Source organism: Toxorhynchites rutilus, chromosome 2, assembly GCF_029784135.1.
Source record: "Toxorhynchites rutilus septentrionalis strain SRP chromosome 2, ASM2978413v1, whole genome shotgun sequence".
NCBI lineage: Eukaryota > Metazoa > Arthropoda > Insecta > Diptera > Culicidae > Toxorhynchites > Toxorhynchites rutilus.
In genome coordinates, this window is record NC_073745.1 from 184,662,668 (window position 1) to 184,677,768 (window position 15,101).

Here is a 15,101-nt window from a genome sequence, read left to right on the forward strand (position 1 = left end):
ACCGGATCATTGCTATCATTCAGACAGGTTGTTTCAATTTGGAAATATAATATGAGACGCTTTAGAATAATGAGAAGTAACGCAATTTTTTATTCTGTTAGCTGGTCGGACGTGGAAGATACTTCTTCATTGATTTGTGCCAATGCATCTGTAACAAGTGAACCGAATTCGTAATATATTAAATTTTCCGAAAAGTTCGTTCCGTAACTGATGATACTGTTGAACTAACCAATATAAAAAGCGTTATGTTTCACTAGACCAACGCCAATCCTCAATGTCTCTTTGACTCCCGCTATTTTTTGCAGATTGGCTGGGATATGGGATACACAGAAGTGCGCTTTCGTCCCATGAACAGCTGCACAGTGACTAAATTGACGCCAAAGAAACACGGCTCTCCTAGAAATATTGTTTTAAAATTTCAAGAAAAAAAATCATCGGCTAATACTTACATTGCGAACTAATTTAACTAATGAGTTATTCATCCAGTTCAAAAAACATCATAATTACAACGTACGTTTACGTCTTTCGAAAACAAATTGTCAAATTTTGAGCGAACATTTTTCATTCATTCCTTGAAGGATTTGTGACCAATCAATCAGGATACTCACTACAATATAGTAAATTAGAAAACTTTCAATAGTTAATTTGGCAAAACAGCGAAGAAATTAGAGCTTCTGATTTCCCATTCATTTGCTCTGTGTATTTCTATACTTTCCTGCACATGCGGCCAATAACGAGAAACTAATATAACGGCAAGGCACAATTTTTGAATACCATGGCGTATATGTGACGCGTGAATCGTTCATTCAAAATCCAAATGCAGTGCCTGCTCTACGGACATTGAGATGTAAGAACATATTGCAACTTAAGCTTCGCTTATTTGCAACTTATTACAATAGGTAAGAGTAGGAAAGATATCATTTGTGATTTCTATTACACAGTCTCACTCCAACCAGCGAACAGTCAAAATGGCCTTTTCAACTTAAAATCTTGAAGAAAATTTCAATAAATCAATTTATTATCTTGGTCTTGTACCAGCCAGCGAGCAATCAACAGTCGATTTCAATGTCAACGTCATTTCAACGTCACAAACAGCGTTTTTGCTTGATTCGAAGTCCGAGAGCAGAATTACTTCAGATGGTCGATAATGCGTTGAGAATGAAAATTTCGCACATCGCGGAACGTGTCTGTTCGCAACCGAGATGGATACATAGTGAGACGATACACCTCGTCGGTTTCCTGTCCTGTGGAGAGTGCTTTTGTATTTCTTCTGCGAATGCACACATTGTTCTTGTTTTCATCCGTTGTCAAAAGTAGATCGAAGCAGATACTTTACAATTGTGTTTTATTTATTAGAAATGAAAAATAAGGGATAATCTAAATAATCAACAGTGACCACCGTGTATCAGCTGCGAAAAAGTTCGCCCAAAAGTCACGAGAGAGTTGGTTGGACTAGAGACTTGAGAGACTCTCTAATACAAAGAAGTAGTAGCAGAAGAAGAAGAAGAAGAAGAAGAAGAAGAAGAAGAAGAAAAATTTCGCGGTGCATACTCAGTTAAGTCTATACATTGACATAAGAAAACAAATTGCAGCATATTCCACTTGTTTTCGCGAGAACAAGAATAAAAAATGATTAACTCATTATAATGATTACATGCTGCGTCAAGTTACCTGTCAGAAGTGGAACGATATAGACAGAAGCAGAGACAGTAAACCCAACTCTTCCGGGAAAAGAAGCGCCGCCAGGAAGAGGAGGAGTGTGATGAACTCGAAAAGCTGCACCGATCTCATGAGAGAAATATGTCGGAATAAGGATGGGAGTATACTGAAGAACGAACGTGATGTGACCGAAAGGTGGAGGCAGCACTTCGATGAACACCTTAATGGCGTACAGGCAGAGAACCAGGATAACGATGGAAGCGATTACGTTAGTGCAGTAAATAATGAAGATGTACCACCTCCAACGATAGGCGAAGTTAGGAATGCTATTACAGCTGAAGAACAACAAATCAACTTCGTGGGAAGTTATCAGGTCGGCTTCATCGAAGGTCGGTCTACTACTGACCAAATCATCACCTTGCGGCAGATCCTCCAGAAATGCCGTGAATACAGAGTCCCCACGCACCATCTATCCACAGACTTTAAAGCCGTCTACGATTCAATAACAAGAAAAGAGCTGTGGAGAATCATGGACGAAAACGACTTCCCCGTGAAGCTGACAAGACTGATTAAGGCTACGATGGATGGAATACAGTGCTGTGTGCGAATATCGGATGGATTATCTGATCCAATCGAGTCCCGCAGGGGGCTTCGACAAGGTGATGGTCTTTCTTGCCTACTGTTTAACATTGCGCTAGAGGGTGTTATGAGATGAGCGGCGTTTAACTTGCGTGGTACGATTTTCAATAGATCCAGTCAATTCATCTGCTTCGCTGTTGACGTAGACATTGTCGCAGAACATTTGAGACGGTAGCTGAACATTACACCTGACTTAAGCACAGAGAGAATTGGACTGAAAATCGATGCGTCTAAAAGCAAAATACATGCTGGCTTCCGGATCTGAGCACGACAGGACCCGTTTAGGTTGTAGTTCGAGGTAGTGGACCAATTTGTCTACCTTGGCTCAACAGTAACGTCTGACAATGATACCAGCCGCGAGATTCGGAGACGCATCATCAATGGGAGTCGTACCTACTATGGTCTCCACAAACACTTAAGGTCAAACAGACTTAGCAGTCGTGCGAAACGTTCCCTGTACAAAACGATCATCTCGGAAACGATCAACGATACGATTCGATTATGAGCTGCATGGATCGACGTTGAATAGAACTACAAGCATTAAGGACCTAGGAATCATTTTGGTTCGAAACTAACGCTCCAAGAACATACTTCATACGTTGTTTCCAAGGCATCAAAAGCTCTTGGTTTTACGTTTCGTATCACCAAACATTTCACCGATATACAATGCCTCAAAGCTTTATACTATTCGCTGATTCGCTCGATCTTGGAGTATTCATCCGTAGTTTGGGCTCCCGATTACGACAACAGCATCCGAAGAAGTCCAACGCAAATTTGTACGCTTCGCTCTACGTCGATTACCCTGGAATGATCCTCAGAACCTCCCCAGCTACGAAGATCGCTGCAAGCTTTTGGGATTAAATCTGCTCTGCGAGCTACGCAATACTACGAAGGCTCTGTTTGTTTTCGATCTCTTACAAGGGAATATCGATTGCCCAGAATTACTACGACAAATAAATTTGAATACCAGAAGGAGAAATCTGCGCAATCACGATTTTCTTCGTCTTCCAACATCGCGCAATAACTATGCCTACCATGAGCCCGTTGCAAGCATGGCTCGCGTATTTAATGACCAAATCGAACTCATTGACTTCAATTTAACGAGAGAATCTATAAAAAGCAGCCTCCTCCGTAACCGATAGTGTAAGATAGATTAAGATAATTGTTGTATCATTTGGGTTGTAATTGAACCTGTTGATAGATGTAAATGTAAATAAATAAAATAACCATTTGTTGATGCTCATACAACCGGTTGTCCTCTACGGGCACGAGACGTGGACAATACTCGAAGAGGACCTGCGAGCACTCGGAGTCTTTGAACTTATTCATTCTTCATTATCGAATTGTTAAGGGTGTTAAGAACCATCTTCGGCGGTGTACAGGAGGACGGCGTATGGATGCGAAGGATGAACCACGAGCTTACGCGACTCACCGGCGAACACAGTATCCAGAAAGTAATCAAAGCTGGAAGGATACGCTGGGCGGGACATGTTGCAAGAAAGTCGGACAACTATCCTGCAAAAATGGTGTTCATCGGAAATCCGGCTGGTACGAGACGACGAGGAGCACAACGAGCAAGGTGGTCAGACCAAGTGGAGCATCACATGGTGAGCACGGGGTGCCCGCGGAATTGAAGAGAGATAGCCACGAACCGAGTTAATTGGAGAAAAATTGTGAATCAGGCTATGTTGTAAAGACGTTAAGCCAAAATAAATAAATAAATAATGATTACATTCGAATGCAGAAGTACTTAAACATAGGATAAATGATCTTGGTTTGTCCGATTTTGGGTGTTTTCACGCAACTAGTGAATGAGAGACCAGATAACAAATTACATTCGAAACTGCGAAATGTGTATAGAGTGTATAGAGAGTGTTGGAGAAATAAAAACGGACAGCAAGAGGCTAATACTAATGGTTGCGGCAGATAGTTCTCGGACTTTGTTGAAGTCGATTTTTTAAGTGATACGAAGACAAAAACCAAAGCGAAAGCTTGCAAACGCAATTTTGTACGGCATGGAAGTCCCGAAGTAGTGGCTGCTGATAACGGACCACAATTCGATAATGAAGAATGAATAAGATTTGCACGTGAATGAGATTTTACGCCAATGAGTTGATCTCCATATCACGCTCAAGGGAATGGAAAGTCAAAATCTACTGTAAAAGCAATGAAGCAGCTATATAGAAAGTGCGAAAAAAGTAGAACGGATTTTTGAAGAGCTTTACAGAAGCACCGTAACACTCCGAATGCTGTAGGATCGAGTCCGAATGAAAGATTATGTTCCAGAAATACTCGAAGTACAATACCAATCATCACAAATCGTTTGAAGTTACCGAAAGTATCGGACGTGGGAGAAAGCATTCGATATAGAAGAGCAGTAACGAAAATGAGCTATGGTAAGAAAGCAACAAAAAAAACCAGATTCGAAGGTTAGAGCAAATGTGCTTATACAACGTAGACCGGATCTTCAATCAGCTTGGAAGCAGACAGTTCTGGTGCGACGGCTTGAAGACCAATCATGTGATGTGCAAACGAAGGATGGTGCAGTTTATAGTAAAAGTGCTGTGCACATGAAACAGTCAAGCAGTCAAGTGAACCAAGATGGGGTAAAACGAAACAACATACGGTCCAACGGGTTTGTGAAATGGATACAGATGAAGCCAAAATTGGATGCAATTTATCAACTGCCTTTTAAGGGTCACCAAAACATTCTACTAAAAAAATATTATTTGTGTAAAATAATATCCGAAGTAATAAACAAGTGAATTGAATAAAATAATTTCGTAGTCCTAGTTTTTTGTAAAGAATGTGGAAATCTGATATAGACACCCAGTCGCAATGTGTACTGGGTAAACCCAAACTAGCGTTGGCAGAAAACATTTCATCTTTGGCAGAAATGATGCCGTTTAGTGTGCTGGAGAGTCAAATGCGCAAATAATGAAGTGTTTTAAAAGCTTAAAAATGGTTTGTATGTATGCGTACAGACATCTCTTTCTGTTTTCTTTTCTCATTTCATTTGGGATTGTGCCAAAAAAAATCCATGCGACGTCAATGGGGATCGAACCAAGGCCGGCTGGAATGCAAAGCTATTTTACACGACCACGCTATCCACATGGCTAATGATGCTTCAGCAGTTGTTCAGCTAATACGTGATAATATAGCACCTGATTATAAAATTAAGTTGGGAGGTGGTTTCTATGAGCAAAAAGGAGCGCATGAAGGAGAACAATATCCATCTCGGTCTGAGCCGTGTATGTGCAAAGCATGCGGAAAGCTTATTTGTCTTTTATTTCGCTCGCTCGTATTAATCTTATATTGCTGTACCATGTATATTATACAAATGCTTACCAGTATTTGTGAGTCATGACATTTTCTGTCTGTGTCTCATTTAATGTCATAAATCAGGATGACGAAACATGAGCTAAAAATTAATGTTAGGTGTAGTGTGAGATTTTTACTCACCAAAACATTTCTCATGTTGATATCTACACCAGATACGAGCATATCACAGCGTTCTTCGTGGAAGCGAGGGCATTCGAAAACTGCATGGTCAGGTGCTTCCACTATTTATGCACTGTGGTAATGGGGAGAGGTAACATTTTCAAATCTGTGCAGGTATTCTCGAAAACAACCGTGTCCTGACAAAAAAACTGGCGATTGACGTTATGGCATTTGCCGCTTTCTCACAGACGTAGTTGATATGGCTCCTAATGTTAAATTGATCGTCGATCATCACATCCTAGTAAGTACTTGAGCTAACATTTGGAAACAATGGTGTGCTCCCCAACGGTGATTTCCGCTGAACATTTCTGCATTTGCTAATCAGCATGATTTCATGTTGACTCCCTTCGGTAACTTCAATGTTTGCACTCCATTGTACATCTCGTTCCAAAGCGTTGGGCCAAAGATGGAGCGCTGTGGGACACCCACTGTTACATTTAACGACTTTTCTCCCTTTGCTGTGTTGTAGAGTAGGATCCTGTTCTCGAAATAACTCTTCAGGATCCTGCACAGGTAATTCGGTACCATCATTTTGTGCAATGCCTCTGCGATGGCTTCCCGGCTGGCACAATTGAATGCGTTTTTAATGTCAACTGTTACAATGGCGCAGAATCGATTGCCACGCCTTTTTTGTTTCAGCGCTTTGTCAGCTATTTCTGTTAGGTGCAGGATAGTATCCACTGTGGATCTTCCATTCCGGAACCCAAACTGCAGCTTTGAAAGTCCATGTTCGCTTTCTGTACACTTTGTCAGCCTGTTGAGGATTGTTCTCTCCAGAAGTCTACTAACTGTGTCCTGGAGACAAATTGGGCTGTATGATGACGGCTCTCTTGTTGTTTTCCCTGCCCTCTGATTTTTGCCATCACCACTCTATATGCGTTTCCCCAACCAATAAACTGATCGGCGTATGTTTTTCGGCTGTAGCTTCCGTAACATCGCAGTGTCACATGCTCTCGCTTGCAGTTCGCTTGCATTTATTTCCGTTGGAGTTCGTGTTCGGAGTGCTTCGATGAAAAGATGCTTGTCGAATGTCTTAATTTTCCATATCCGTTCATTTGGACTCAGACCTCGATTTGTTGATGGCGTTTTATTGCCAAGAGTGTATCGAAGAGCTTGATGATCACTGTGGGTATAGTCGTCGCACACCCTCCAGTTCATGTTCACTGCAAGCGTCGGGCTACAGAAGGTGACGTCGTGCTAGTGGTACCTTCATTGGTTAGTTTCACTTCTAATACGGCTGAGCAATGATTGCTAGGTCGCACTTCGTTTCTACTACGTCTTGCCAAAGCAATTGTTGTGCTGTATCACAGTGATTCAGATTGATTTGGATTATTTCCATCTCTGCAGTCCTACGTTAACAATGCGGTCATGTCTTGGACATATTCCAATATATTTCCTCCATCTTTTACCGATCTTACAAACATATTTTTTCGAAGCGCGTATATGTTTCAACTGTGCACCCGTGGCCGAGTGGTTAGCGTCTCACATTATCTTGCCGGGTGTTCGGGTTCGATTCCCGTTCTGGCCGGGGGATTTTTCGTCAAAAAAGTTTCCTTCGACTTGCACTGTGGTCACGCGTATTCAAGAACTTGCCCTTCGGAATACATTCAAGGCGTGTTATTTGGCTTAAGAAATCTCAACTAAGTATTAATAAATAACGCTAGTTCATGCATACGTTGAGACGGCAAAGGTTCCACTGGGAACGTAAACGCCATTCAAGAAGATGTGTTTCAACTATACAAGGTGTAGTAGAAGGAAATCCATTATGGAATGAATGAAATTTAACTTTATCGTTTAGAAATACGGCATTTTAGAAAGGGTGTATTTTCAAACTATTCTTTCAATGGAATCAAATTCTAAGGATGAAACGAAGGACGAATTTCATGCCAACTCGCCTTAGGATATGAAACTGAAACTTTGAAACTTTGTGGGACGCACACTTCAAATCTCCAAAAAAAACTGAACAACTTATGGGAAAGGGCTTATTTTTTTCATAATTTTTTACAAAATTTTCTTACTCTAAACTAGAATACCTACAAAAGTTTGATCAAAGAATGAAATGTAGAAATCTGAGTTTTTACACCCACAAAGATTCACTGTAATCTGACATGGTGCTGCCGAGGTGGCTAGTCGAGTTGGCATGAAATTCGTCTCACAAAGCATTCCGTATTTCACCGTATACACTAAAACATTGCTCTCAATTGTTTTACAGACTGCACTCCATTGGGCCGCGAAGCACGGTAGTGAAGACGTTATCAAACTAGTGGCTGGAACATTGAAGGCGGATGTCAACACACGGACGGTAATAAATAGACACGTGCAGTGTATAAACTAATCAAAACTGTTTCTGTCTTCTATTTCATGTAACGTTCTTTATGTTTATGGCGTGCGACTTTGGACCCCTCCCGATAACAACAACAACAACAACAACGGATCCAATAGAATGGGGTAAGTGAACTATCTATTGAAACTTTACACAATTCCGCTAGAAATGTCGCATACATCTCGAAAGGTCGTATATGAATTTTGAATCAGGCTTGTAATCCTACGTTTTCATTGACCAGTTTTGAGTGCTGAAAAACAGCGGCTCGTTAAAAAATACCGCGTGTGGTACACTGATGCAAACCGCGGAAATATCCACATGATTGAGTGAAACATCCACGATTTGCATCAGTGTTCTATTGTGTGTATTATGAGATCTGAAACCGATTTGAGCTTGTGCTGCCTTGGCCGAGTGGTTAGCGTCATAACTAACATGCCGGGTGTTCGGGTTCGATTCCCGTTCTGGTCGGGGGAATTTTTCGTCAAAGAAATTTCCTCCGACTTGCACTGTGATCACGCGTATTCTAGAGCTTGCCACTCAAAATGCATTCAAGGCGTGTTATTTGGCATAGAAATCTCAACTAAGTACTAATAAAAATGACGCAAGTAATACTACGTTGAGACGGCGAAGTTCCTCTAGGAACGTTAGTGCCATTGAAGAAGAAGAAGAAGAAACCGATTTGAGTTCATCACCGATGTTTGATACCCATTACGACCAATAAGTAGAATGAAGTTCGTTCAAGACATTCGAGGCGTGCTATTTGATTTGATGTTTTGATTCGAGGCGTGCTATTTGGAAACCCTAAATTTGCGAAAAATTGACCATCAACTTAAACTGTTTACCATTATGAAGATATGCTTTCCTATTGAAAAGATGGGAGGAGAAGCGCATCAATATATGCTATAACTAATCACCAATTTCAACTCAATCGATGAATATCACAGATACTTTAATACAGTTTAATTGACTTTAATGAATCTGACCGCTCAATCATGCTTCGACTTTAATGGCAACGACACCTTTAGTCACAAACTGAGAGACTAAGTTAAATAAAAACATCGCTAATTAGTATTCATAATTTCATTTGACATGCCAGACAAATTAGTTCAAAGCATCAGTCTCACATTAAAAAGCAGTAAGAATGAGTGTACGAATATGAATGAAATTTTCGAGAAGCCCGGATTTATATCTCGTCCAAATGCTGTCTCGTACACACCAGCAGAAATACACCCATTAACTTCGTACGAGATGCGATGGATCTTGGCATCGAACTGGACTGACCATTTTCTCACATTCCCTCTCGATGTTCTGGAGACATTAAGCCTCCTCCATCCAGATGGTTGCCGCTGATATGTAATTAAAGATTGGGATATTATTTCTTAAACTTGTATCTCCAGCGAACGAGTTCATTCATCAACACACTGAAACTTGCGTTGGCGTTTATCTCTATTTCGTAATCTCATTCGACTTCCACTTCACTGGATTTGTCTGTCCGTCCGTCCGTTCGTTTTTGTTTTTGTTTTTGTTTTTTCGATGGCGGCTTCGTTGACATTTTTGTTTGGATGCTGATTTTTTTCCAATTCCACCGATTGTTACGGGCGATGTGCCAAGTAAGCACTGAAGAATTGAAAATTCGTGCACACTATCACACACTATCCGTGAAATGCCGAACCTCTCGATTTGACCGGTGAAAATCGGGAAGCAAGGATGTCACGTGAATTCATTCAAAAATCAAAGAAACGTTCTGGATTGAAGTCATACAAATCCAAAAAAAATCCCCAACCGCGACAATTGTGGGCGATGAACGTTCTGGAAAATGCAACACCTAAATACTTTAGGAAGAAAAAATAGGCGAAATACCCCCAAAAATATCTTGTTTGGGAAGCAATCTTTCACACCTCAGGTGAAATTAACAAAAAAAAATTACCAGGAATAGTGCCTGCAAGAACGATACGCGAATTTCATCAAAAATCGCGATGGAAATTCTTCGTTCTTCGACCTTATGCAGAAAAGAATTTCTAAATGATTTTTTTTTAATTTGGCCACAATACACAATACCCAAACAATTTTAACCCCCATCCCCTATTCTTCATCGCGATTTTAGTATTTTTATATAAACAATATTCAAATAATTTAAGCGTCGTTCGTTTTTCAATCAGAACAAATATATTTTTTTACGTAGTTAAATGATAGATGGGGCTACGTTCACTTCATCGAACGTTCATTCATACTTGAGCAAGTAACCACAATTCATCTGAAGCCAGACGATGGCGAGCTCAACAATCAACTATTGTGATTCTTCAAATCACGCCATTGTCATCAATCCTGACAAAAAAAAAAGGAGAGTATATGTGCCGGTTCAATGCGCAAGCGTTACTGTATTAAGGATGAGTCCTCAGGCGGTACCTTTCATGTTCATATGCTCCGTTGGATCACAAAGAAGTTGTAAAGCTTCAACAATTTCATGGAAGCTATCTGCATATGGTGTATGCCGAATGGCGAAATATTTGTTCCCTACATTCAAAACTTTTTCATTGATAAAAATATTGTACCCAGATGCGGAAAAAAAATCACCATTGAATCATTGGCGATTTATCATTCATCCTGGTAGCGACTAAATGGCAGCGGCTGCGAGGCTATCCGAATGGCCTTTCGCAAGGCCGAGTGTTTAATTTAGTTTTCCAAATTGGCCTTTTTTGAGGCTAGAGGCGAATGAACTGTGTCTGAGTTGATAGAAACAGTCTGAGATTCCTCTCTAATTCAAAACATCATCATCATCATAGCACCAAGAAAACCGAAAACGATGCACAGAAGCCTCTTTCCAGCAAAAACTATGAAAAATAATTCACTTTTGATTATTTCGAATATTATTTTAGAATGCATCGAAAATTTTAAAATAACTTTTTAGTCTAGAGTTTTAGTGGCCTTAAGAAGAACCAATGGTTTTGCATGGTTTGATATCGTTTTCGCGGGAACAATACACGAGATTTTTGTCATGAAACACTAATGAAACACAAATTTCTACATTACTCGAGAATTAATCAAGCAAATGAAACGAAATTTGGCATGTGGAGGTTTTAGGGTGCAATAAATGTTTCTATGGTGGTCAGACACTCCACCCTCCTCTCTAAGGGGGGCTGAAATACAAATGAAATACAAATTTCTACATTACTCGAGAATTATTCAAGCAAAGACAAACAAATTAGGCATCTGGAGGTTTTAGAGTTCAATAAATTATTCTATGGTGGTTAGATACACCTCCCACCTCTCTTAGGGGGGGCTGCCATACAAATTAAACCCGAATTTCTGCATTAATCGAGAATTAATCAAGCAAACGAAACCAAATTAGGTATATGAATAGGTATATGGAGGTATTAGGGCGCATTAAATGTTTCTATGGTGAATAGACACTTTCCCCCTCTATCTCTAAGGGGAGAAGAGGAGAGGGGTCTGTCTTTATTCTATCATATTTTCTGTATAAAACATTTATTCTATGTAACGGAGAAACATGTTATTTGATTAAAAATTCTTGAATGAGAATTGAAAATAATCTGACGTTATAATGATAAGTTTTGGTAGAAGTACTAGGAAATTTTTAGTAAAAGGTAAATTCAACGGGGTCAATTAGAAGATACATCAATGAACAGTTCTGCGATTGGACTCATGAACTTGCGCTTAGTAAAAAAACGTGAATGTTTGAAGGAATTGATAACAAAAAAATAATTTTGGGCGGGACGAAGTTTATCGGGTCAGCTGATATGTGTATAAAAACAAATAATTTTTTTTACTCGATTTTATACAGGTTTCGATTATATACAGTATACAGATTATAAGAAATCGGAGACTGTATATAATCGAGTCCGCCCTGTAACGCATAAAATGAACAATTCATACGTGTAATTCAGTCATTCTGAGAAAATATGTAATCCGCCATTTTGTAGTGGCCGCCATCTTGGGTTTGCATTTTTCATAAATAACTGTATCAAGTCCTTTCATTTGTTACCCATATTAGCTATTCAATATGGAATTATTATGCAAATTATTCAAAAATTCCGAAATTCAAAAGTAAAATACTCCAGATAATCGAGTCTAAAATTCCGGATAATCGAATCCCGGATAATCGAGTCCGTAGTACTGAAAGACGTAGTCCTACATTAAAAATTGGTTGTTATTTTTTAGATTTTCGTTATTGTTAAACATACAAAATAATTTAAAATAGAGTAACACCAGAAGGACCAACCAGAAAAGCTCGCCGGGCCGCAGGTTGAGTATGGCTGCGCTAATCTAATAGAATGTAAACTTCACACAAAAAAAATTGAATTATTTTGACGGTAAAGGCAAGGTTGCCTTATTGTATAGAACGATTAAATTTGAGTCGATCAGATTGCAAAATGTAGAGGTTGATTTTGATCAAATCGTGAAGTTTGATCGAGTTTCAAATTGAGCGGACTCCTGAATATGGGTGACTGGTTTGATATTGGTTTGATATACAGCCAACTCTCCCTTACTCATTATCCAAGGAACCATCGAGTTAGGGAGGCATCGAGTTATAGAGAGAAACATGCTTGTAAAACCAATCCAAGGTGCCATGAAATCCATCGATTTAGGGAAAATATCTTTAATAAACTTAAAATCGCCTTACATGGCAGTTGGAAATGTACGAAATGTCTTCCTAAAAACCTCACCAAACACACAATCACATGCGTAGGGGGACATTCTCCGTCTGGGTGTTCAAACGACCCGATGGGATACGCCATGGAATGTCTTACTGGACTGATATTTTTAAATTACTCTGCACGTATATAGTGCAGTGACATTATGCTTCTCAATAGAACACAAGAATCACGAACGTTTCACATCTGTTTGTCAAATGTGCACCGTTGTTTTCGGCAGTATAAGCATCAAACACACTTTAGTTCAAATTGTTCCATTCGTTCTACTTTATCGATCACATTCGATTAATTTTATAGATCGTTAAGACATTCAAACACACTTACAATACATTAGTTTTTTTTTTATTTAACAACCAGAATATTCACTGAAAATAATTTGAATGGCAGAACTATTATTACCGGGTCAGCTGGTGTCACTACACTAAAATCGTTATGAAGTGGTATGGCTTCAGACTACAATGTCAATATTGTACCCAAACTTGTCTATCCTCGAAATTATTCTGAGTTACGCCCAATTGAAAGATATTGGGCTCTGCGAAGATTTACAAACTTTTTCAAAAAACCAAAGCTTTCCTTAATGTCACTGAGAAGTCTCTTCTGTGTAAACGAAAAAGCGACATTGAAGTTTGGCAACTGTCAGAATTCTACAGCAGAATATTTATCCAACGAGTGCAATTATTCTTAGGATTTATCGATCCCCGGATCACAGTATGGGAATTATCATTTTTTTCACCAAGATACTCCTCCTCAATTTATCATTATACCGATATTTGGGGGGGAGGTGGCTCACTACCGTTCTTCCAGGTTCTATAAACCTAAGGAGACGATTCGGGGCAAAGAATAAATGAAAATAAAAACCTTTCACAGAAGAAACAACATTCACATGATCTTGCGCGTGTGGCATTTCATGCATTTTTTCCTCTTTTTTTGCGAAACGTTGTGGTAGGTAACCCATGTGAAAAACAAGCAAAGAATGCTTACTGAAATTTTCAGTCTACACGACTTTGAGCAGCGACACAACCTTCTGGTAGTATTATGCTACCCACCAACGAGCTCTCCGGGGACATCAGATAACACAAAATGTTTAGTCACGACTTTTAGATCTTCAAACGGAAGGCAGCATGTAGAAATTAAGATTCAGCTGAAATAATTAAACAATTTTATTCCAAACAAATTAGTTTTTAATTCCAACGAGAGCAATATTTCCGTTTTATGATAGCTCACGATCTGTCGACAAAATATAACCCGGTCGTGGCCAATTCTAAGGTTGAAGGTTTGATAAGAAAATTATGCATATCCCCCGCATCTACGAAGGTCAGTGCGAAATGTGTGTGGCGCATTGGTACATTCCGTGCTATTCGGAAACATACGAATTATGTGTGAAGAAACACGATTATGTATGAGCAATAAATATATGCATGTATAATTTTCACTGCTATTCAAATTAGTTACACATTAACCATTAGAACAATATGTATTTCAAGAAAGATGGCATTCGCCACTAGCATTTGTTCCTAGGAAGCAGTTGTAGGAGAATGATTTGGATAACATCTCTCAACATATACATGGTGACTAGCAGACGTATGATAAATCAAATAATTTATCCTGAAATTGAGCCAAACGTGTTGATTTCCAATAAATCCACTCTGTATGTACCATGTGCGCTTTTTTATGTTGGTTGAAATATATGTTCGCCAATGTAAGGATTGAATCCAATAACTCGCACTCTGTCACTTGTTACCCAGTATGGATTTATATCGAATTCAATTTAGTTTGTCGTTGAAGCACTAAGAGGTCACAGAAAGTCGACACGTGAGCGTGAATTTAAAGTTTACCCTCGCGAAAAAAAGTGAAATTCACGAAAAAAGGGGAAGCATCGAGGCATTACACTTTAAACCTTTTTTTTCCCTAGACATATGCCCATAGAAACGGAACACAATCAGTTACGCCCATCAAAAAAAGAGATGTGACAACATTATAAACATGGGATGCACATTGTGCTCACACATACAGAAACGCCAGGATGCAACAGCTTGTTCAATATTTTTAAATAACATATTTTCGCTTAACTTTATCTCTCATGTCGAATCGCTCGATATGTTGATCGGAAATAACGGCCACTTTCCCATGGAGCTATTTTTTATCCGATTATTAAAACTTGTGTTGAATGTGAATTGAATTATATTTAATTGAAGGTATTACGCCACGCTAAAAATTTCAAATCATGTTTGAGCATATACACAATTCAATTTATTGTTATGGTAACTATTGTGGATTGGTGATTCTCAATTTTTGTGAATTCTGTG

The 15,101-nt window shown here is 39.2% G+C and overlaps 1 protein-coding gene across 1 annotated transcript in view; it reads left to right on the top strand.

Moving 5' to 3' along the window:
• The first annotated feature begins 1,654 nt into the window (after window positions 1-1,654).
• LOC129766491 (uncharacterized) overlaps window positions 1,655-15,101 on the top strand; it is a 57,562-nt gene continuing 44,115 nt past the window's right edge. Inside the window, exons 1-3 of the mRNA XM_055767059.1 lie at window positions 1,655-2,032; window positions 8,012-8,101; window positions 8,242-8,247. Of these exons, the coding sequence (XP_055623034.1) occupies window positions 1,655-2,032; window positions 8,012-8,101; window positions 8,242-8,247 (474 nt within the window). The remainder of the gene's footprint in view (window positions 2,033-8,011; window positions 8,102-8,241; window positions 8,248-15,101) is intronic.